The sequence below is a fragment of the Typopeltis vanoorti genome, chromosome 11 (assembly GCF_054136105.1).
Source record: "Typopeltis vanoorti isolate ZY-2024b chromosome 11, IOZ_Tvanoo_1.0, whole genome shotgun sequence".
In the NCBI taxonomy this organism is placed as follows: domain Eukaryota; kingdom Metazoa; phylum Arthropoda; class Arachnida; order Uropygi; family Thelyphonidae; genus Typopeltis; species Typopeltis vanoorti.
Window position 1 is genome coordinate 118,034,706 of NC_143559.1, and position 25,853 is coordinate 118,060,558.

The window sequence follows — 25,853 nt, forward strand, 5'->3', positions numbered from 1 at the left end:
CTGAGGTAATCAATTGGTTACTTTTAATTCAATTACTGGAGATTTTGTTAGCTCTATCACACAGAGTATGAATAATGTCTGTTGTATGCTGGCTTCCTGTAAATAGAGAGTATGTTCTGTTTGAATACTTCTAAGAATGTGCCTAAAAACTGGAAGAGATCTGTTGACTTCCAATTCAAAAGAGAATTTAATATGAGGGTGAGTATTATTCAGGTACATGGCAAATTCTTCTAATTAGGTAATAGAGCCATATTAAATGAATATGTCATCGACATAGTTTAACCAAACTTTAGGCTGAGTTCCCTAATGTTGTAGAGCTTTCTCTTCAAACCACTACATGAACAAATTTGCTAATAGAGGAGAAAAGAAAGACCCCATTACTAATCTTTTCTTCTGTTCAAAATATTCTTTTTTGAAATTTGAAAAAGTACTGTTAATACAATGTTTGAAGAGATCTATGGTGTCTGGTAGAAACGGGTCCTGCAGTAATTGTATGGTTTCAGCTCTTAGTACACTGATGAACAGATTAATCTTACTTCTGTACATCAATGATTTACTTCAGTTGACCTTCAACCTAATACACAGTTTTGCAGATGACAGCACATTGCACTCCTCCCTTTCATTTGATAAACCTTACCCTACAAAACTCACTTCAACCCACAGAACATCTACCACAACTTCCCTCAATTTGGACCTCCAAGACATCCTGCGATGGGGCTCAGATAACCTCGTCAACTTCAATGCTAGTAAAACCCAGTTCTGTCTTATTTCCCATAAAAAAGAACCATTTTCCTCCAGTATTATTTTTGATAACACTCAAATTCCCAGACAAGATAAATTTCTCTTCTCGGAATTACCATGACATCAGGCCTCTCCTGGTATAAACACATCACAACCATTGCATCCTCAGCTTCCAAAAAAACTAGACTTTCTCTTTCGCTCAAGATGCTACCTCACTTCAAAACAGCTGTTAACCCTATACAAATTGCAAATCCACCCAGCTATTGAATACTGTTCCCACATTTGGTGTGGGGCTCCTAAAAGCTCCCTCAAAATGCTTGACTCAATACAGAGGAGAGCAATTAGACTGATAAATGATCCATCTCTTACCAACTCACTGATAAATGATCCATCTCTTACCAACTCACTCTCCACCCCCCCCCACCCCCCCACGTTCACATAGAAGTTTAGTCTCTGCAATTTGTATATTCTACAAATATTTTCATGGAAAATGCTCATCTGAAACAGCATCAATAATTCCCCCACTCTGTACTAAACCTATTGGAACATGTACAGCCACTTCCCAACATCCCTTCACAGTACACCTCAAAACCCACAGAATAAGTTTCTTTTCCTCCTCCTTCATCTCCCTGCTACTGCTGTACTGTGGAACAGTCTTCCCTCCCAATGTATTTCCCAATACAATATACAGACCTTTAAATCGAATGTCAACAAGTTTCTCCTTTCCCATCCCACTGCCCATATACGGTACTAAAGTACTATAGGTTGACCAACCAACCTCTCGTATATGGGGCCAAACATAAAAAAATAAATAAAAATAAAAATAATAAAAATAAAAAATCTAGCCTTGCAAATAGATCAGCAAGTTCTAATGCACTATCTCTGGTTTGTTTTATGAAACGTGTCATGTTCTTTATAAAAGTTGTTCTGCAATGTGAGAGGGCTTAGCAGGTTTGCTAGATATTAGACAGCAATGAAGTTGGACAATACCTTGCATCCAAAATGGGTCTCAGTGGCAAGTTCTGATTGTGTATTTTTTTTTTTTTTTGGAACACTAAATTCTTTGAACCAGAGGGTATCTTGATATGAGACATTTTTTGATGTTTTCGGTACAGTTCAGCATGTCTTTGATCATATTATTGATTATGTCATGAGAATGACATTGGGTTGCAATCGAGTTTAATATAAGTGTTCTCATTATTCAGTAGAATTTGTAATTTTCTTCATATTCTGGAGAATTTATAATAACCACTGTGTTGCCCTTATCATTTATTTAGTGCATTTGATAAAAGTTTCACTGGCATGACAGCTGTTTCGAACTGGTTGGTTCTCTTCAGAGATCTCTATTTAAGTACAGCCCTTACCCAAAAACTTGGATAATGCCTCAGTTCACCCAACAATGAGTGATCCAAAAGATCGTTTAACTCATTACTCAGCAGCGGTTCTAATCAGTGATAAGCTCACCCCACCACCGAGCTGAACCACTCATAACCCAGAGAAAAGCATCCACCAAAGCAGTCCCAATAAGGACATGTCCACAGGCACCCTCCACACACACACATACACACATGGAAGCTCAAGAAAACAAGAACTCTCATTCGATACTAAAACAATCCAATGTCGGAGAGTTGTATTTTTCATAAATGACTTTCGGTTAGCGCGTAAAAGTAATTCATAAAGAAAGACCCATACAGCTTCTTTCGGATATAGAAATAGTGGATATTAAAGATCCAACATTATTTCAAAGGTGAATGTATGAAGAAACTATGAAATTTTTGTAACTTTTGCCACAGAGCTTATGAGAATGCAATTCTTCACATCATAGTTGCCTTAGCTTGTTCTTTTAAGTAGTGCAAGCTAAGGCAACTATGATGTTGCCTTAGCTTGCTGCTGCTGCCTAAGTGTCCATATATTCACCCTTCATAAGTCAACAGCCATGTTATCTGTGAGAGTCAACATGGATTTGTGACTCTCACGGATAACAAGGGGTGCTCTTGTCTTAGTAATATGCTAGCCTTTTATAATAAAGTTACAAGAGCAGTAGATGAGAGAAAGGCATATACTGCCACTTTTTTTTTTTTTTATTTTGCAAAGACAGTTGAGAGTGTGCCACATGATAAGCTGACATTTAAGTTGCGGCACATGGGTTTAGATATCAGGTTAGTCAACTGGATTCAGGAATGGATGTCTGATAGGTATCAGAGAGTTGTGTACGGTGAGGCAATATCAAGGAGGCAGAAGGTTACAAGTGGGGTCCCACAGTGCTAGGTACTGGGATCTGTATTGTTTAATCTTTATATCAATGACATTGTCAGTGGATTGCAGGGGATATTCAATTATTTGCAGATGATGTGAAGCCGGGAAGGGTTATTAGTAATAGTGCAGATGTGGCAGCTCTACAAGAAGATCTGAATAAACTAGACAGATGGGCAAATAAATGGGAGTATGGGTTTAATGCAGCAAAATGTAAAGTCTTGAAGTTTGGGATACATCGATGGGAGGAGTTGCACTGGAGGAAGTAGGGGAAGACAGGAGATCTGGGGGTGATGACTGATAGATACCTGAAATTCAGAGAACATATTGCAAAGGTGGTGAAGGTAACCCAGAAGATTGCTGTAATACTGAGAATGATACTGACCTGCAGAGATAAAACAGTTATAGTTCCATTGTATAAAACCCTGATCAGACCACACTTAGACTATTGTTCTCAATTTGGTCCCCAGGATTTGAAGGGGATAAATTAATTGTGGAAAGGGTACAAAAGTAGATAACAAAGATGGTTTCAGGACTGTGCAATGTTAGTTATGAAGATCGGCTGAGGGAATGTGGACTGCAGAGTTTTGTAGATAGAAGAAGGAGAGTTGATATGATTGAGGCTTTTAAACCGTTGAGAAGTAGTTACAGGGTTGACACTGGGGAGTTCTTTCACTTGGTGGAACAACAGGAAGGGGCAATGACAAGGGGCCATCCCTGGAAGTTGCAAAAGGAAACCATAAGCAATAGGGTGAGGAGTGGTTTCTTTGCATGGAGGGTGGTTGAACCATGGAATGCATTGCCTGATAGAGTGGTGAGAGCAAAAACACTCAATGAGTTCAAGGAGAGGTATGAAAGGGCCTCCCACGATGAGTCTTTAGACTCCATGGAGGCTTGAATAATAATAATAATATCCACTATTTCTATATAATCTACACTACTGAAAAGAAGCTGTATAGCTCTTTCTTTATTAATCTGAGTTCACTTATGAAAAATACAATTCTCTGACATTGGATTGCTTTATTACTGAATGAGAGTTATTGCTCTCTTAAGGTTTTTGCATGGTCTCTGAAGAGAACCAACCAGTTTGAAACAGTTGTCAGGCCAGTGAAACCTTTATCAAATACAATAATAAAAGGCAAATATATGGACACCTGGCAGTGGTCCTGTTTTTTAAGTAGTGCAAGTTAAGGAAACTCCAATGCTGAGGATTGTATTCTTGTAAGATCTCTGGTCAAAATTCCAAAACTTTCATAGTTTCTATATACATTCGGCTTTGACATAATGCTGGTGTAAAAATAATCATAATTTAAACTTCTGAATATTTTTATAGTTTATGTTAGTACGTTCATTAGTTTCGGTTTCATAACACTCATTGTCGGCATTTGCAATGTGCCCGTTATTGACATTATTTTGTCAAAATGAAATGTAAAGCAGTTAAAAATTTATGTACTTACTGGATTTGGAGAGCTGTGTTACTTTCAGAAATGTGATTGCAGTTTAAAATATTAAGTGTTGTGTTTTATGAAGACATTCTCTTGTCGCTAACAGAGACGTGTCAGCCATTATACTTAGCTTCTTGCTTGCCATTTTCACGGAGTGCGCATACTCGCCGAGGAGTTTGATGGGTGATTGATAGCTGACAAGAGAGCATTCGGAAAGAAAGGGGAACACAGGTCGGCAGATATTTAGGTTCGGAGGAACTTAAGTTTTTATGTGACAGTCAGAGGAAAATTAATAGTAGATTCCAAAAAGGGAATCATAGAGTTATGAGTTTTTTAAAGATTTAAGACTGTGAATAGGTAAATAAAAGAAGATATTGCAATCGACGTTCTAAAGGAATGTTCGAAGAAATGCTGATTGGAAGATTGATAGTAGATTCCAAAAAGGAAATCGTAGAACTGAGGGATTTTTTTTTAAACTGGAAGAATTACAACTGTCAAATGAGTGTTGGTAAATAAAAGAAAATATAGGAAGTTTATTTTGCACTTGGTTAGACTAAAATAAATTTAGTTTAATCCTTTATCCAAGTGTAAGCAAACAAAGTTTGCACCTGAAATTTTTTCATGTGCAAACTTTATTTGCTTACACTTGGATAAAGGATTAAACTAAATTTATTAAAAGAAAATATTGCAATCGACGTTCTAAAGGAATGTTCAAAGAAACGCTGATTGGAAGATTAATAGTAGATTCTGAAAAGGGAATTGTAGAACTGAGTTTTAAGGTAGAAGATTGTCAATAAGTATTTGTAAATAAAAGATGAAGTATGTGTTAAACAAATCAGTAATAGATTGAGTTAGAAAATGGCTGATCTCTTAACTGTAAGTTTATTTTAAAAGGCCTTGGATCCAATTAATTGTGTAGAATTGTGTAGTTAGTTATGTATTTTGTTTGAAGTGTATATATTGATTGTGTTTTATAAAATGTGTTTATTTTGTATTTAGTCTTCAGTTAGTGATTTTTTTTTTTGGATTCTGAAAGAAAGAGTTAAAGTCATTGCACCAATCGCTAAAGGGGATTAATGGAGAAATATAGAGAGATGCAAGTGGAGCTGCACATGGTGTTTATAGACCTGGAAAAGGCATACGACAGAGTGGCCAGGCAGGCAGGAGATATGGAGGTGTATGAGGAAAAAGGGGATGTTGGAGAAGTATGTGAGGTTGGTGAAGGAGATGTATGAGGGAACAGAAACTCAGGTCAGGTCTGGTGTTGGCATGACAGAAGGTTTCTCCATTGTCGTAGGGCTACACCAAGGGTCAGTTCTGAGTCCCTACCTCTTTGACCTGGTCATGGATGTATTAGTGGAGGATGTCAAGAAGGAGGCACCATGGAGCATGCTGTTTGCCAATGACATTGTTCTATGCAAATCATCCTGAGAGAAGCTTGAAAATACCCTGGAAGAGTGGAGAAAGGTATTGGAGGAGACAGGCATGAAAATTAACCAGGAGAAGACTGAATATATGTCAACGGGGAGTGACGAGGATATGATCATACGACTTCAGGGTGAAAGGCTAATTTCAGGGAAGAAATTCAAGTACCTTGGGTCGGTCGTCAAGAGGAATGGTGACCTGAATGAGGAAATACAGCACCGAATAACATGCGGCTGGATGAACTGGAGGAAGATGAGCGGGGTCCTGTGTGACAAGAGAGTGAGTTGCAAGAGGAAAGGAAAGCTGTATAAGATGGTGGTGAGGCCGGCGATGCTTCATGGCGCAGAGACGTGGAGGTAGCGGAGATGCGGATGTTGAGATGGATGAGTGGTGTGACAAAGGAGGACAGGATAAGGAATGACTACATCAGAGGGACAGTTAAGGTGGGACAAATTGGCAAGAAGATACAAGAAAGTAGGCTGAGGTGGTTCGGACATGTAGAGAGGAAAGGTGAGGAGTATGTTGGTAAGCGAATGGAGTATATGGAGTGGGAGGGAAGGAGGAAAAGAGGCAGGCCCAAGCTCAGGTGGAGGGATAAGGTGACAGAGGATCTTAGGGAGAAAGGATGGAGTCCGAAGGACGCCTGGACCAGGGAGCTTGGAAGAGGAAGGTTAAAGATCGGTGTGCCAACCCCGTTTAACATGGGATAAAGCATAGTGAAAGAAGAAAGAAAGATTTCTATATAATTTATGTCAACATAAAGAAGCCATATGGCTCTTTCTTGATTAGCTCTAAGAAATATTAGACAGGATGAGAGCATTGTAGTTCTGAATCATCACTACTTACTAAATAACTTAAGGAAATTACAACGTACAATAGAATATACATTAAATTAAACTTTAATATATTTCCAATATTTCGGCAACGTCACGTTGCCATCTTCAAAAGGAACTTACAATAAAGACACGTGCACGCAAGCACTAAACACAATAAATGAGAATGAAGCGAGGTAGCTGTGGTTTTCCTAGACGTCTTGATGGTTCTCCCTACGGGCTATGTAGGTATACTTGGCCATTGTGCTGAAGGTCTCCTGATGTAAGCCTCCCAAATTTGGGGCAGTCTCATGCAACCAAACTTGTTGAGGTTTGGCATGTTTCTTAGGGCTGAGGTTGATTCCATGTCTTTCATATTTGAACTTGCTACGGTGTATTATTGTGGCTTTCTTCAACCGTATTCTGTGGCATGTATCCAGAGCATGGTCTGCAAGACCAGAGTGGTTGTACTAAAGCAGATGTAGTCCTTGTGTTCTGAAATTCTGATATTCGCTGTCTTGTTTGTTTGGCCAAAGTGGGACAACTTACAGCTGCAAGGGACCTAGTATACATCAGATAGGTCTAGGGGGAGTGGTTGGTCTTTAGTGGAGTGTGGATAAGGGATGCCAATTTTCTATATGGTCTGTAACAAGAAGTCAAGTCATGTTTTTTTAAGATTTTGGTAATTTTTTCCAAGGTGCCTTGGATGTAGAGAATGGTGATGGATTTAGAGTAATCCTTGTTGTGAAGGGAGGGGGTTGTGGTTTACTGGTTTCAATATTTTTTGGATTTTTTTGGAGGGGGGTAGCCATTGGTTGAGAAAGTGTTGAGGATGTGATTTAGTTCATTAGTTAGGGCATTGTCATTTGAACAGATTAGTTTAGCTCTGTTGTACAATGTCTTAACAACATATTGTTGTAAGGGAGGGGGGGGGGGGGATTGTTGGTGAATGTATCTGCCTGTATGGGTGGGTTTTCTAAAAACTGAGAAAACCAAGGTTCCATCAGGCTGGGGGGTAACTAGTGTGTCTAGGAAAAGGAGGCCGCCTCTTTTTCCAGGGTGAACTTGATTCTGGGGTGTTGGTTGTTTAAGTGCGTTAAGAAGGAGAGGAGTGTATCACAGCCATGTGGCCAAATAGCAAACACATCATCAACGTAGGGAAGCCATATGGTTGCCTTAAAAGTCTTAAACTCTGCCCCACAAAAACCAAATGGTTTTTGTGGGGCAGAGTTTAAGGCTTTTTCTTCAAAGGTCTCTATAAAGAAGTTAGCCAAGGGTGGGGAGAGTGGTGAACCAATGGCTGTCCCCCTCTATTTGTTTGTAGAATTTTCCTTGCCAAAAGAAATAGCCTGAGTTCATTGTGAACTGAAATAGGGCTAAGATATCAGGAGGAAATTTAGCTTGGGTTAGCTCTAAGATTTCTTTCAGTGGGACATTTGTGAATAAGGAGGAGACGTCAAAACTGACCATTATGTAAGTATGTTGGAGTGTAAGGTTTTCTATGCTGGCTTTGAAGTAGGCTGATATTTTTATGTGTGATGGTGTGTTGCCATTATAGTGTGAGCACTTTTGGCCAAATGTTTAGCTAATTGGTATGTGGGGGAAATCAATGCTATCCACTATGGGATGTAATGGCACATTTTCTTTATGTATTTTTGGGAGTCCATATATACGGGGGGGGTACAGAGCTATATGGTTTTAATTTGTTAGTAATTTCTACAGGCCAAGAAGTGACCTTCTTAAGGAGCCTGTGGAGTTTTCTCATTTGTGAGTTGGTGGGATTGTATTTAATAAGGAGGTAAGTAGCCCAATCTAATAATAGAGCATTAAGCTTATCTGTGTAGATTCCATCATGGAATCAGCCTCAGCACTTAGAAACATGCCAAACCTCAACAAGTTTGGTTGCATGAGACTGCCCCAAATTTGGGAGGCTTACATCAGGAGACCTTCAGCCCAACAGCCAAGATTACCTACATAGCCCACTAGGGGCACCATCAGGACTTTTAGGAAAACCATAGCTACCTCGCTTCGTTCTCATTTACTGTGTTTAGTGCTTGCGTGCACGTGTCTTTGTTGTAAGTTCCTTTTGAAGATGGCAACGTGACGTTGCCGAAATATTGGAAATATATTAAAGTTTAATTTAATGAATATTCTATTGTACGTTGTAATTTCCTTAAGTTATTTAGTAAGCATGTATAACCATCGTTTAACCCTTTCTACGTGAATCATCACTACTACAACAACAGAGTAAAAGTTGCTTGCTATCCCTCTCAATAAAATGTCTAATCTCCTGTAATCTTCCCATCCACTTTTTAAAAAACCTGGTGTCTACAAAATTGAGACATACAAGTTACTGAAAGGTTTTTTTTACAGGATCGATGCAGAGGAAATTTTTCAGAACAGGTCTGGTGGTGAGAGAAGTAGGGGTGAGGACTAGATTCTTTCTTTGAAGAGTGGTGAATGGAATAGGCTGCAAGAATCTGTTATGAGTGCAATGATTGTGAATGAGTTCATGTTAGATATTGGATAAATAATGGCCAGTGCCAGGCATAATGTTTAGGACTTCCCCTTAATGAGCCTATAAACTCCATGGAGTTGCTCATATAATAATAATAATAACAAAGCGATTTTGTCCTTTCAATTGTTCCACTGAGTTTCTGAAATGCATCTATTTTTTCACCTGTATCTTTGTCTTTCAGATATGTTACTATGTAATCTAAATAAGTAAACTGTTTCGCCTGTTCTATTGTTTAATTTTTATGACTATTTTTGATTTAATATGATCTTTCCCTTTAACTGCAAAGTTTATTATTTTTTTTTTTAATTTTGGGAAATCTTAGATTAGATTGTTCGCTCATTTAATTCATATATTGATTTTCAAAAGTCATCATCATAATCTGTAACATAATCTGATCATCTGCATAGAGCATTGCACTAAAAACAGTTCTTCTGGTTAAATACCTTGTTTTATTATTGTTACACCCTGATTAATTTCAATCTCTTCTTTAATTTATTACATAACTGTAATAAATTCTGTATCTTTATATAAACCTATAAGCTTGTACTAAATGTTTTTTTTTCATTATATCCCATAATTTTTCATTATGTATTTTATCAAAAGCGTTCTTATAATCCATAAAGCTATTTGTCTCCAAATTAAATTTTTGTCTTAAATCAAATTACTGTATACATAAAACAATGACATTTCCTTAGTCAAAAAAAAAAAAAAAATACCAATAACACATGACCAGTACATACTGTTTAGAAATTGCATGGTGACAGGTTATCATTCCAATAATCTAATAAATAATGTATTGTCATTTTTTATAATGGAGCAATCCCAAACATGTTGTAAGTGTTTAAAGATAAGAATTATTTATTTATTTATCGTATGGCAAAAAAAAATACCAGAGGAGTGGGCGAAATCAATATTAGTAATAACATTATACAAGAAAGGAAATAAGCTAGAATGTAAAAATTATAGAACAATTGCCTTGATAAGTCACCTTGGTAAAGTGATGATGATCATATTGACAGAAAGATTGAGAACACAATTGGAAGCATACCTTGCAGACGAGCAAGCAGGATTTAGGAAGGATAGAACTGCAATTCAACAGATTTTGACAATGAGGTTAATAGCAGAGAAAGCTAGGAGAAAAAACAAAAACATATTATTATTATTACGGGCTACTCCAGGGAGTCCTTAGACTCATCGAGGGAGGCCCTAAACATCATGTTCACACAACTGTTCAACATTCTCACAGTATCTATCATACCTTGCCTTGAACTCGCTCACTGTCATAGCACCCACAACAGACTCTGGCAGCTTCTTCCACTCATTTACCACTCTAAAAGTAAAGAACCCAGCTCTAACACCCCTGCTAACCACGCTCTTGCCCAGCTTCCATGGGTGTCCCCTAGTTCTCCCACCACCAGTCCTGATTTCAAAAATATCCTCTGAATTAATCCTATAGAATCCTTTTAGCAATTTGAATGTCTCAATCATATCTCCCCTTTTCCGCCTATCAACTAGTTTCTGCAACCCACAAATCTTCAACCTGTTCTCATATGGTTCATTCCATAGACCTGCTATCATCTTAGTCACTCGCCTCTGGATCCTCTCCACCTCCTCCCCATCAAGAAGGAACCGAGGTGACCAAATCTGGGCACAGTAGTCGAGATGAGGTCTTATCAGGGCTCAGTACAGAGGTACAATAACTTGCTTGTCTCTGCTCGTCAAGGTATTTTTCAACAACCAAGTGAGTTGATGAGCTGATTTAGCTACTTTCGCAATGAATGTGCCCCCTAAACTTCATCTCCCTATCCACCAACACTCCCAAGTCCCTGGCCTCATCAATCTCTTGGAGTATAGTTCCACTAATGTGGTATACTGCTGCTAATCTTTTCACTCTGAAATGCATAACCTTTCATTTTGTCACATTAAACTGACATCCATTCTCCTTAGTCCAGAACTCCAATCTATCTAAGTCATCTTGCAAGACGTTGACATCTTCTGCATTCACTATCACCCTACCCAACTTTGCATCATCAGCGAACAAATGAACTGTCCCACTTAGACCTTTCACTATATCGTTAATGAACAGATTAAACAGCAGTGGTCCAGGAACAGAACCCTGTGGCACACCACTAGTCACAGGCCGTCTTTTGGACTCTACTCCTGAATAAACTACTCTTTGATATCTCTCCATCAACCACCCAGCTATCCATCTCACCAACCCTATATCCATTCCCATATGTTGTAGTTTACGGATTAGAATTCCATGTGGTATCCTGTCAAACGCCTTTGCCAGGTCCAGCAGTATCACTGTAAACCCGTTTCCCTTATCCAGTTCAGTCGTCACCTTGTTATAAAACTTGAGCAAGTTACTGAGGCATGATCTACCCTTCACAAAGCCATGCTGTCCTCTGTACAGTATCTCATTTTCATCAATCCATTCCTGTATTTTTCCCTTGACTACTTTCTCCAAGACCTGGACAATGACTCCTGATATGCTGATCGGTCGGTAATTTGCAAACATAGTCCTGGATCCTCCTTTATGCAGTGAAACTATTTTCCCCTCTTTCCATGCCTTCGGGACTAAGCCAGACCCGAGACTCAGATTAAACAACATGGTCAAGGGCACTGATAATTCCTTAGCCGCTTCATGCAAGACCCGTGCTGGTATACCATCCAATCCCACAGATGTATTCACATTAAGGTTCTGTAATAGACTATTCACCTCCACTTCATTCATCACAATTCCCTTATAAACTAATGGTTCCTTCATTTTTTCAACGTCACCACCTGGATGATATACTTTTGCAAAGTGCACGCTCAGTAACTCCACTATATCGACTGGTTCAGTGAACTCTTTACCATCGTCATTCTTTAAAATCATTTTGCCACTTACAGTTTTTTTCTTGCTTACAGCATATTGAAAGAACTGTTTGGGATTCTCTTTTGCTTGCATAGCTAGTTTCCTTTCATAATCGGCTTTTGCTGTTTTTACCATACTCGTTACCCTTCTGGCCTGCATTTTATACCGTTCGTGTGCCTGCAGGTCACCCATTCTTTAAATTCCCTCCATAGTTGTTTCTTTTTTTGCAGCTCAAGCTTAATGGTGTTATTCATCCATTTAACCCTACTTGTTTCACGATTCGGACCTTAGGTATACAATCAACCATAACCTCCTGTAAATGCTCCTTGACCACTTCCCATGCTCTATCGACGTCCAGTCCTTGCAGTTGTACATGCCATGGCACTGATCCAAGCAATCTCCTAAGCTTGTCATACTTGCCAGCACGGTAATTCCACATATACCCTGTCTTAATCACAAATTGCACACCTTTAGCCACCTCTCAGGTCAAGACCTTATGATCACTCTCACCAATAGGTGGCAACATGGTCATATTCATTACAGTCAAATGTTGAGATGCAATTACCAGGTCAAGCACTCTCACACCCCTAGTATTTTCAATTACATGCTGTTTCAGACAGTTATCCCTTAATAATTGAATAAAATCTATTTCCTTCCTCATATGTGTCCTCTCCTCCTTCCAATCAATGTTACCATAGTTGAAATCCCCCATAATAATTACCCTCCTTCCACTCATTTCATCAATTTGTTTATGCATACCATCTCCACCATCTATTCCATCACCTGGTCTATAGCAGCACCCAACTGTATATTTTATTCTGCCAGTGTCAATCTCACACCAAATAGCCTCAAATGAGCTCCTTTCACTATCCTGCAATACTTCAATTCTCCTTGGCTGCAGTTCTCAGCTATCATCAATAACACCCCTCCCCCAATTTTATTCTCTCTGTCCCTCCTAAGCATACTATAACCTACACATTCTATCCCACTAACTATATCATCTTCCGTCAGCCATGTTTCACTAATGCCAATAACCTGTGGCCAGGAAGAGCCAATCAAGGCCAAAAATTCTTCCTTCTTGTTCCTAATACTCCTGGCATTAGTATACATGAATTGCAGTGATCCCTTTGTCCCACCCCTATCTTGATGCATTATTCTAAATGTCCCATTCCCGTTTTTTGTCCTTAGTGCTGGCTCAGGTACATTATATACATTTTTACACTCAACTGTCTCACTGATGATATATTGATACATACTGATGATAAATATGGTATATTACCATAATTGAGTTTTGGTGATTATATTTTATTAACAATTAACAATGAAGTTGATGGACACATAAGCATTCGTTAATTACATTGCTACATTTTAGCATCTGATTATTCCAATCCCCTAGACTGAGAGGCTGAGATGTTACTTTATTTGAAAGAACATAAAAAGATATAAGGAGACGGCATACAATTTGTGTAATTTGAACTAAAATTATTTTAACAAATACCTGTCTTTCTTAACTGGAAATATTACTGTAGACATGCCTGATTCTGGTGCTATTGTGTGGATAATGCACTTATGCAGAGAAGGTTGAAATACAGTCTGATGAAGAAAATATTCTGGGGTTACCTGCACAATAAAATATAAAATGATAAATTTGAAGATATAAACTAAAAATAAGATAATTATAATAATAATTACAATAATAGATAAAATGGATGATGATTAACAAAAATGCTACAAAAAGAAGAAAGTGGGTGTAATGTTTGTTTCATAGTGGATTGAGATGGAGTGTCTGAATAATGTGAGGAAAGATGGAGAGCGTGTTACATAGACATGACAATGCCTCACTTCAGAAAGAGAGGCTTAAAAAGCTTTGTATGCTAAGTACTGGTTGCATTTGAGTAAGGATGGAAGTGTGCATTGAGAGAATGCTGTTTGGTGAGAGGACCAAAGTGCTAAATAAGGAAAAAGAAGGGAAGTAGAGAGATGGTCCCAAATTGAGATTGCAGCTATGGATTAACAATAAGTTAGGAGTAGAAAGTCTTAGGTATTGACTATTATTTATGTTAATTTTTTACAGTTTTGAAGCACAATACAAAATAAACACAATAATTTAATAATCATCTGATATTTTATGGATTTCAAATGAGCATTCATAGAGCATAAAAAGCACAAAAACACTTGTAATTGTTGGACAAATGAAAACTATAAGAGAAAAAAGACCTAATGTACTATCTCCATGACAGTACATTAGGTACATTACATTAGGCAATATAAGATAGTCTATGACCAATGGTCCAGCTTGGTTGGCCGAGTGGTTAGTGTATCCGCTCCTCAGCCAAAAGGCTGTGAGTATGAATCTCACCTAGGGCACAGATGTTTGTGATTGTCTTTCACCTTTGTACACTAATTCATACAAATATATATACACTCTCTCCAAATATGAAATGGATCACCATGGGAGAAGTAGACCCAACCCTCCTGCAATTGGAGAGGTCTTCATCCAGCAGTGGAGAAGATACAGGCAGAATATCATCATCATGACCAATGGGATGAAGGCAATCTTAAATGACAGTCTCCAAATATGACGACAACATATACATTTCTTATATTCTTCCAGGTAGATGCCAATGATTCTTCCTTTCTGTCCAAGATAAGTTAATAGTTCTCATCTGTCAACATAAGTTAACAGCTCCTATCAGTACAAAGAATGTACTGAGTGCAACTGTAGGCACGATGACATCTAATATGCTCCTAAATAAATGGCTGATAAATTACCATATGACTTAAATGGTGGTGAATATTATATTTATATAACACTTTGAATATATTTTCAGACATCTCCCAGATACAGAGAATGGGAATAGTTCTGCTATGATTCTCGTGTCATGGTTGGAGGGAGGAGAAAAATATGTAGTATTTTATCTATTTTACAGGAGTTTAGCCATTGGCTACAACTCCTATTAGTGAATAACTTTTATTTAATCACCAATCCAATATTTTGAATATTCACCAAGGCAAAATACTGGGTTAGCATTAAATTTTTTCATTACATCAGTTTCAGACACATGACATCCGACATCTGTTTCTTCCATTCAACTGAGGACTGACTGGATGGAAGACAGATCAAGGAGAGGAAATGGAGTAGCCACTAAGAGATAATTACTTAAAAGAGCATGTAATGGGGTTTGAGTTTGGATCTGGTGATAGCATGAGGATTTGTTCATAACCAGATCCAAACTAAAACTCTGTGATGAAATACCACAATGCCACCAACTGGGATGAGTTATCATTCAGTCTTGAGTTCTGTGGCTACTAAACACATAAAATATTCAGTTAAAAAGCAACGTATTTGAAACTTCAAGGCAGATCATGACAAGCTTAAGAGATGGCTTAAAGAATTTATTAGGAAAGGAGGTTATCAGCATATAGGAGATGGCCAAAGGTATTTGAAAGACATAGTATCATACTGTATACTCACATCAAGAGAATAAATTAGGAAACAACTAAATGGTGAACAGCATTATTAAGCAAGAGATGCCAAAATTTTTTAAAAAAAAAAAAAAAAGTATATAAGGTATATATGGAAAAAGCGTGTGGGCAAATAGCAGAATGGGGAACTGGACAATGAGACTTATTTGTGCCTATGGTTCCATAGAAGGTTCTACTAAGGTAGAAGTGGAGGAATTTTTTGATGCTTTAGAAAAAGCAACTGACACAATGAAAAAGGAAAAGTTGGTCCTTGTTGGAGATCTAAATAGCAGAGTAGGAAATGATTGTCAGACATACAAAAATATTTTGAGAAAGTTTGCAGAAAAGAGCAAAGCTAATAATAATGACAAATACCTGTTGGATTTCTGCTCAGGACATGGACTGGTTATTACTAACACCATGTTCCAACATAAAGATGTGCACAAATTCACATGGAGAGAACAGCCAAGGAATAAGAAAAGTCTCATTGACATAGTCAATGAGACTTTTCTTATTAGCATTTCTCATTTCTCAAAAATTCTCATTAGAATTTTTTTATTACCAGAAGGTGGTGTATGGAGGAGCCAAGTCCAGGATGAGGCAGGTGACCAGTGGTGTGCCTCAGGGCTCTGTGCTTGGGCCATTGTTGTTTAATTTGTATATAAATGATATAGGAAATGGCTTACAGGGAGATATTCAGTTGTTTGCCGATGATGCAAAGTTGGCTAGCGCAATAAAAAATCAAGCTGATGTTGAAAGTTTGCAGGATGATTTAAATAAGCTGGTAGAATAGGCAAAAGATAATGGATGTCAGTTCAATGTGGAAAAGTGTAAAGTCATGCATTTTGGGATTAAAAGATTACCAGCTGTGTACTACATTGATGGAACAGTACTCCAAGAGATTGGTGAGGCTAGGGACTTAGGGGTTGGTAGATAGGGAGATGAAGTTCAGAGGACACATTGCTAAGGTGTCCAGGATTGCACATAGGATTACTTGGTTGTTGAGGAACACACTGACATCCAGAGATAAAGAGGTTATTATTCCCCTTTATAAAGCGTTGATACTTCCACATTTGGATTACTGCGCTCAGGTCTGGTCACCTGGATTCCTTGGAGATGAGGAGGCTGTGGAGAGGGTTCAGAGAAGAGTGACCAAGTTGGTGAGTGATGTAAAAAATGCTCCCTACATTGATAGATTAAGATCTTATGAATTGCAGAGATTGGTTGATAGGCGGAGAAGAGGGGATTGATAGAAACATTTAAATTACTGAAAGGTTTTTATAGGATTAATGCAGGGGAAATGTTTCAGCTGTGTGATAGTGATGGAAGAACAAGAGGTATTCCCTGGAAATTAAAGAAGAGTGTGGTTAACAAGGGTGTCAAAACAAGGTTTTTTGCCTAGAGGGTGGTAAATGAGTGGAATTCATTGCCTGACTTAGTTGTGAGCACTTCGTCTGTAAATGAATTCAAAAAGAGATATGACAGATATTGTTTTGCTAATTTGGGTCTCCCACGATAAGTCTACTGACTCCATGGGGATACCCGCAATAATAATAATAATAATAATAATAATGTGATTGTTGATAGGGATGTTTTTTTCCCTGGTGCAGGACACCAGAGTGTACAGAAGATTTGAAATTGGAAGTGATCACTATTTAGTCTTGAGCAGGTTAAAACTGAATTTCATATTGAAAAGAATAACATGTAGGAAAGTTTTAAAGCGAATAAAAGTTGAGCAGCTCTCAGATGTGAACCGTAGACTAAAATACACAATGATTATTGAAGAAAAAATGAGAGAGTTTGCGAACAGGAACCAAACCTTGGAGATTCAGTGGCAAGCCTTGAAGAAAACCCTGATTGATTCAGCCAGAGAGGCATGTGGTGTGGTTGTCTGCAAGGATAGAAAAATCAGAATTCCCTGGTGGAGACAGGAAGTTAAAGTGGCAGTGAAGGAAAAGAAGAAAGCATATCAAACGTTCCTTGCAAATAAGTCAGCTTATTCTCTTAGAGAATACAGAGACAAATGTAAGAAAGACAAACACTGTGTAAAACTTGGCTAAACAAAAGTCATGGGAGGACTTTGGCAAGAATATAGAAAATAAATATCAAGAAGGTGGCAAAATATTCTGGAGGTTGTTGAAGAAGCTTAGGAATGGAGGAAAGAGTGCTGTAAAAGGAATTAGAGATGATAAAGGTGAAATGAAAACAGGAGAAAAAGATATCCTTGAAGTATGGAGTAATTACTTTGAAAAACTGCTAAATGAAACAAGCAGTGATGACAGCACAGTGATAAAAAACACTGACCAGGCATGCAGTCAGGAATACATATCCATACTTGAAGTAGAAAAAACCATCAAAGGCTTGAAATGTGGAAAGACAGCAGGAGTAGATGATATTCGACCAGAAATGCTGAAATATGGTGGTATAAAAGTCTTACAGTTGCTGCACTGCATAGTTCAGAAAGCCTGGACAGAGGGACGAATTTCCGATGATTGGAGTAGAGCTCTAATAGTACCATATATAAAAATGGAAATAAAACTGAATGTGAGAATTACAGAGATATTTCCCTACCTAAGTGTTCCTGCAAGATTTATGCAAGTATACTTGAGAAACGGTTGAGAAGAACTGTGGAAGAAAAGCTTGGTGAAGAACAAGGTGGATTCAGGCCAAATAGAGGATCAGATCTTCACTTTATGACAAATAGTTGAGAAAGCATGGGAATATAACAAAGATCTATATTTTAAGTTTTGTCGACGTGGAAAAGGCATATGACAAATTGCCAAGAGAGAAGCTATTCAATATGCTACATTTATATGGTGTCAATGGGGCATTATATCAAGCAATACTTAGTCTTTATTTGAGTTCTAAGTCAGCAGTTAGAATTGAAGGAAGTTGGTTTAATGTTAAATCTGGTGTGAGACAAGGATGTACATTATCCCTCTGTTATTCATTACCTATATGGATCACATTATGAAGGAAAGTGGTATTAAACATGATATCAGAATCGGAGATGTTAATGTCAGTTCTTTGCTTTATGCGGATATGTTATACTTCTAAATAAATCCGCTAGAAGTCTACAAAATTCTCTGACTAAATTAAGTAACTGTTGTAATAGATATGGTATGAAGGTCAGCAATAAAAAGACAAAAACAATGAAAATAGGCAGAATCATTGAAAATGTCAACTGCGTTGTGAATGGAGAACCTGTGGAACAAGTAAAACATTTCAGCTACTTAGGCACAATTTTTAGTGAAAATGGTAAATTAAATATGGAAATAAACAACAGAATCAATAAAGCTGGTATGGTAGGAAGTCAATTTTTAAATTCATATGGAATAAGAGAGAAATTAGTCAGAAAACTAAATTAGCTGTATACAAACAGTATTCAAACCAGTTTTAACTTATGGATCTGAGAGCTGGGTCAGAAGTAAAACACTTGACCAAAGACTAGAAACCGCAGATATGAGAATCCTGAGAAAGATTAGAGGCGTGAACAGATGGCATCAATGGCAATATCATATAAAAAATGAGAATATTAGGAAAGAACTTGACATTGTCAGCATCCAGGAATACGTTATCAGAGCTAATCTCAGGTGGTATGGTCACTTAAACAGAATGGGCGAGGAAAGATTAGAAAAACAAGTGTTCAAAATGACCCAGAGGAAGACCAAGATATAGGTGGGCTGATGCAGTAGAAAGTGCTTTAGACAATAGAAATATAAAATCTGATAATGTTGGAGTCTTGACAAGTAACAGATTGATTTGGAGGAAAATTGTAGATAGGAAGTTAGTAATAATGTAAGCTTTTCATGTAGTACTATCATATCCTGTACACCCCTTGAGGGTACATGTCAGGAATTTGATGATGATGGAGAAAGCGATCTCATGAGCAGTAAAATTACAAGTGAGAGGAATAATCAGCACAGAAAGCTAGGTAAAATCAGATGAGGAGAAATTAGCCAAGTAAATTTCAAGTTCTTTTGCTAATATTGTGAATAAAAGGAAGAAAGACTAGAGGAAGAATAACTTTAATGAACTTTAATTGTTTCCGAATTTATTCTCTCGATGTGAGTATAGTGTATATGATACTATAAATTCACAGTATGATACTGTTTCTTTCAAATATTCTTGGCCATCTCCCATGTGGTGGTAACCTCCTTTCCTAACATCTGAAAATTAACATCAGAAAAACAAAGGTAATGAAAATAGCAAGGAAAGAGGCAAATATGGATATCAGAATAAATGGGAGAAAATTGAATCAAGTAAAGACATTTAAATATCTAGGAAGTGTTATTAGCAGTGATTGAAGATGTAAAAGTGACATAAAAGCAAGAATAGCGATGGGAAGAGATGCCTTTAATAGAAAATGGAATTTATTCAGAACTAAATGGATAGAAACTTAAAGAAAAGACTAATAGAATGTTATGTGTGGAGTGTTGCCCTCTATGCAGCTGAAACTTGGACAATGAAGAAAGAAGAAATTAAGATTTTAAAAAGCTTCGAGATGCGGATTTGGAGAAGGATGGAAAAAATCAAATGGACAGATAAAATAACTAATTAAGAGGTCTTAAAAAGAGTAGAAGAAGAAAGAAGTCTGTTAAGGAGTTTAAAAAGAAGCAAGAGAAACTGGATCGGACATATTCTGAGAGGGAATGGAATCATCAGATGTCATCGAAGGAAAAATAGACAGAAAAAGACCCACAGGAAAAGTAAGGAAAACAATGCTAGATGATATGCTGAATGGAGACAGGTACACAACCTTGAAAGAGAAGGCTCAGAACAGAAGAGAATGGAAAGAAAGTTTTTGCTACTAAAAGAAGAACCTGCTTCAATTGCAGAATACTCAAGAAGAAGATCATCCAGGTGAAGATAATGCAGTGATAGACACAACAGGAACCAAGGGCAGAATAGAGATAGAATTGGAGGTGCTTAGGATACTGTAAGGTCTCAATGCAAATACAGACTTGAGATTAGATGGGATGTCGGCTCATGTATTATGAGAATGTGCAAAAGAACTATCATCATCTAGTCAGAGGATGTCAGTTCTTTAAGTCTTAGCTAAAATCCCAAGCAAGTGCAAAAAGAGCTAAATAGTTCTACTGCATAAAGGAAGCTCCAACAGACAGAGGTAGCAAATTATTTACTATTTACCATCTCAGGAATGGTAGTAAATGTATTTAAGGAGAAGCTGATCAAAGGCAAAATTTAGGAATGGGTGGAAGGAAATATGATACTCTACTCTAGGATGAGTAGCTCGGTTCTGCGAAGGGTAGGTCTTACTTTAGTAATTTACTTATATTTTATAATAAACAGTTAAGTGGATAAAGAAAATTTGTAAAGGTATTTAACAGGATACATTATGGGACTCTGCTACATAAATTAGAGCAGGAGACAGATATGATGGTGATGTGGCTAAGACGGAAGTTAATGGACAGACATCAAAGTGTATGGTGGAGTTGAATTCAGGAGAAGGTGAGTGACTAGCAGTGTACATTAATGATATATAAAATGATTTGAAGGAAGGGTAGGAAAAGAATCATTTATTAACAGTTTCTTTACTGAATAAAGAAATCTTCTTCTCCCATAGTCCTAAATGAACCGTTGGGTCATTAATGGCTGGTAGATGTTACTCTTTGCTAGCCTCCTCCAATCGTCTCGGTCTCTTGTTCTTGATGTCAGTTGAGAAAGGGAGGAATTTGTCCATTTTTTGATGTTATCAGTCCATTTTAATCGAGGTCAGCTCCCAACCCTTGATCCCAGAACGATTCCTTCTAGGGTTTGCTTTGGAATGCCATTAGCTCTCTCCACATGTCCAAACCATTTCATCTGTCTTCTTCTGATGACTGTCAGAATATTTTCCCTTTTTCTCCCACCTATTGAGTCAATCAGTTTTCGGACATTTTCATTGGTTTCGTGAGCAGTATAGGGAATTCTCAAAAGTCTTCTGTAAGTTTTCATTTCGAAAGACAGGAGTGTCCTCTCATCTTCCTTCAATAAAGTCCAGGCCTCACAACCATACAAAAGGACAGAATTCACCAAGGTGTCAATTAGTCTTAGTCTGGTTGTGATTGCTATTCTGTTATCTCCCCACAATGGTTTTAACTTCTGTAGGGCCATGGTTGCCTTAGCAATTCAGTATTTAATGTCAGTTTTTGAACGACCATCTTGACTCAACGTGCTTCCTAGATAAGTGAACTTCTTTACATTCTCAATTTGCTTATTGCCAATTTGTATCTTTAAGAATTCAATGTCATTTTGAGGTTATCATTGTTTTTGTTTTTTGTAGGTTTATGTATAATCCATATTTTTTTAATGTTCCGAAAACATGGCTGGTTATCTCTTGTAATTCTTCTTCACTTTCTGCCAGAAGATCGATATCGTCAGTGAAACGTAAGTTATTTATTCTTAGTTCGCCAACTACTATTCCAGTGTCATATTCATAAAGAGCTTCATCTATGACATATTCCAGAAAACAATTAAAAAGAAGAGGGGACAAGATGCATCCCTGTCTTACCCCCCAGTTCTGCCGGAACGGTTCACTGCTGTAATTTTTAATTTCAATTCTCATATCAGATGAGGAATAAAGAGATTTAATAATCCTAATGATTTTGTTGTCAATACCATAATGTTCTAAAGTTTTCCATAATGCCTCATGCCATATTGAGTCAAAAGCTTTTTGACGGTCTAAGAAGTTGTGACAGATTATTTTGTTATGTTCTATGTATTTTTCGCCTAGTATGTGTATTGTAAAAATATGGTCAATTGTACTTCTGGACTTCCAGAAACCTGCTTGTTCATCTGATAGTCTGCTTTCTATTTCCTTTTCGATTCTTGACAATAGTATTTTTAACAGGATTTTGCTTGGATGACTAATAAGGCTTATTGTTCTATAGTTGCTACATTTATTGCTGTTTCCCTTTTTAGGGATAGGTACAAAGACAGAAGTCCATCAATCAGAAGGCCAAGTCTTTGTGTTCCATACGTTCTGGAATAAATTTAGCAAGGTGTCTATGATGATGTCACCTGATTCGCGTATCAGTTCCACTATGACACCATCACTTCCCAGTGATTTTTCCAATTTTTGAGAAGCTAACTGCTGCAATAACTTCTTTTAATATCGGGTAATCTCCTTCCTCCGAACCTCCTGGCAAAATTCCGTCCAAAATATCATCAGTCAGTTGAGGGTCCTTTTGAAAGAGTTTGGTTGCATAACATTTCCATCTATCAATTATTTTCTGGTTATCCGTGATAGAAGTTCCATCTTCATCTTCTATGCTCCAATTAAATGCGGTAAAAGGTTTGGTTAGTTTATTAATAATTTGAAAAGCACTTTTAGAATTATTTTTATTTAAGTCCTCGTCTATATTTTTGCATTCATCCAATATCCATAAGTTTCTAGCATGTTTGATTTCTTTTTTAATAATCTTAGTAATATTTTTATACTGTTCTCTATTATCACCACTATTAATATGAGATTTCAAATATCTTCTTTCATCGCATAGTCCAAAATATTGTTGGTTATCCATGGTTTATTTATTTTCCTTTTGTATCCAAGGATTTCTTCAGCTGTCTCGGTTATCTTTTGTGAGAAATATTTGGTTTTAGATTCGATACTATTATGTTTCTTGAAGCTTGTGTCAAAAATTTGTTTTAATTTGTATTTATATAGTGTATTTATTTGGGGATCTTTTAATTTTTCTATATTATATCTTTTACGAGTTGATTTTGTAGGTAATCTTTCCCTCATTTTCATATTCACAGTTGAGATGACCATATTGTGGTCGCTGCTAATGTCGGCACCAGGAAATGATCTGGTTCTTGTGAGGATGATGGAGTTTTTAAATCTTGTGCTTACAAGGATAAAGTCAATTTGGTTGTGCATTTTACCATCAGGAGAAGTCCATGTCCATCTTCTGGAAGGTTTATGGGGAAATAGAGTGTTAGTAATGGTAAGTTCATTTTGTGAGGCAAAATCAATTCAAAACCTCTTTCGTTTGTCTCCCCATAGCCATATGGTCCGATAAATGGGAGATAATCCTTGCCGATGTCTGTTCCAATTTTGGCATTTCAATCGCCCTGTACAATCAAAACATCTTTTCTATTCACTCTGGTGATTGTTGCATTAAGTTGACCATAAAACTCCTCTACTTCGGAATCCTCGTGATCTGTGGTTGGGGCATAGACTTGTATGATGGTGATATTGAGTGGTTTTCCTCTCAGGCAGACTAGAGCAATTCTGCTATTGATAGGGTTGAATTCCATGACAGAATTTTGTGATAATTTGTGTATCAAAAACCCGACACCTTCCTTTCCACTGCAGTCACATGCAGAGTAAAAAAGCAAATGTCCATCTGTTGTTAGCTCTCCTGTTTTGGGCCATCGAATTTCACAAAGTCCCATAACAGTCCATTTATATCTTTTTAGTTCGTGTTGTAGTAATTTGAGTTGACCTGATTGTAGTAGAGTCCTAATATTCTAAGTTCCAGTCATTAAATAGTTGCGGAGTCTGAATCTGGATCCAGTTTTTCCATTATTTTTGTCAGTGATGGTAGTAGCGCCAGTCGCTAACTTCGCATTGCCACCCCTGGAGCTGCTACCAAATGGCAATGCAAACCTTGTTGAACTGGGTGACGTCCAAGCCGGCATGGTATGCTGTATTAAATCCTTTGCCTTGAATGTCTAATGGGCAGTAAATTAAGACAGACAGTGCCAATCTCCTCTTCTGTCTTCGCCTGCTAGCATTTAGCTGGGCATAGTGGGATGGCCTTCACGCCTTGGGAGGCCCTACCAGGAGTAATGATATTCCCGACGTGCTTCACCCATCCCACCCAGGGCCACCCCCCCGCCACGGTGAGGCAGCATAGCAGGACTTGGGGGATGAATAAAGAAATAGCAACAGTTAATAAAGGATGTAGAAATTCTACAGGATGATTTAAAGATTAAATATGGGAAAAAGATAGTGGTTACCAGTTAAATGCAGTAAAGTTATGCACTTTGCAATGAAAACACTAAAAGCTGTGTACTACAGTGATGGAAATCGATGAAGTTGAGGTTAGGAATTGCAGGGGGGGGGGGGAAATCAGGTAGTTAAAGTTTATAGTGCATACTGCAAAAAACAGTCAAAATAGCTCACTGAATTACCTGGATATCGTAAAATACAATGATAAAATACAAAAGTAGTGTCTATTACAAGGTTATCTCTCTTTATAAGACTTTGATATGGCTGACCACATCTAGACTTCTGCACATAGATCTGGTTGTCATAGTTCTTTGGGGATGAGAAGTGGTGGAGAGAATTCAAAGGCCAATAACCAAGATTGTAACAGGCTGATGAAATGTTCCTGAGGAGGTCTATAACTACAGCAGCCAAATTTCAGGTTGTGGCTTGCAATGTTATTCACTATGTCTCTTGAGACAATTTTTTTTTATTGTGTTCATCATAAAAGATAAAAATTTATGATACATAAATAATATTTTCCACGGATATATAAATACATATACATATTTATATATCTGTGAAAGGTAGGTCTGTGAAAAATCTTATATTATTCTACATATTATATTCTGCATAGTCTATATTTAATATTTAAATATAAATATATTATGCATGCAGAAAAGAAGCATAAGATGGATGCCAATGATCAGTACAAATGAGACGGTGACATATTTGGTGAGGAAAGTACACTTATAAGTAGTGCTTAGCCAATAAGAAACCAAGAAAAATTCCACATACTATTCTTGGTCTTATTGCTAATGCAAGATCTTTTGATACATGGAGAGGAATGATATTAGCTGATAAAAATGGTAGGTTAAAAAGTGCAATTCCTCTTTTTTTTTTTTCCTTCTATGGGATCAAACTGGCAAGGAAGAATCAGAAACTAAGTAGAGTGCATTGTTGGCTGAAGTTGTCAAAAGTGCTTTGTCAGTGAATGAATTCAAATAAAAGTATGAAATGGAATGTATAAATAACGAATGGGATGAGCCTTCTGCAATGAGTTTTTGGACTCTGTGGAGATGCCTACATGAGTAAGACAAGTTTAAACTGAATAATCCTGCTTCAATACTGTGATTAACAACAAGTTCAAGAACACTTGCTCGCATACATGCTTGACACCAGCCCTAACATTTGCCCAGAGAGAACAAAGATGTCATCTTCAAAAACAACTAGAAGAAAAATACCAAAATGGAGAAAACAATGGATTATAGACTAAAACAAGAAAAAAATTAGTGCAAAAATCAAGTGACACTACTAGTAGCCATCATGGAGACCAGTATGCAGGCAGCACTGCACAGGAAACATGGAAGACCCTTGCAGTCAAATATATACCCCCACA

The 25,853-nt window shown here is 37.4% G+C and overlaps 1 protein-coding gene across 1 annotated transcript in view; it reads right to left on the reverse strand.

The window, feature by feature from the left end:
- Positions 1-25,853, reverse strand: part of LOC150101984 (uncharacterized) — a 197,992-nt gene that overhangs the window by 167,211 nt on the left and 4,928 nt on the right. Inside the window, exon 2 of the mRNA XM_090399947.1 lies at positions 13,553-13,674. Coding sequence (XP_090256073.1) covers positions 13,553-13,674 — 122 coding nt within the window. The remainder of the gene's footprint in view (positions 1-13,552; positions 13,675-25,853) is intronic.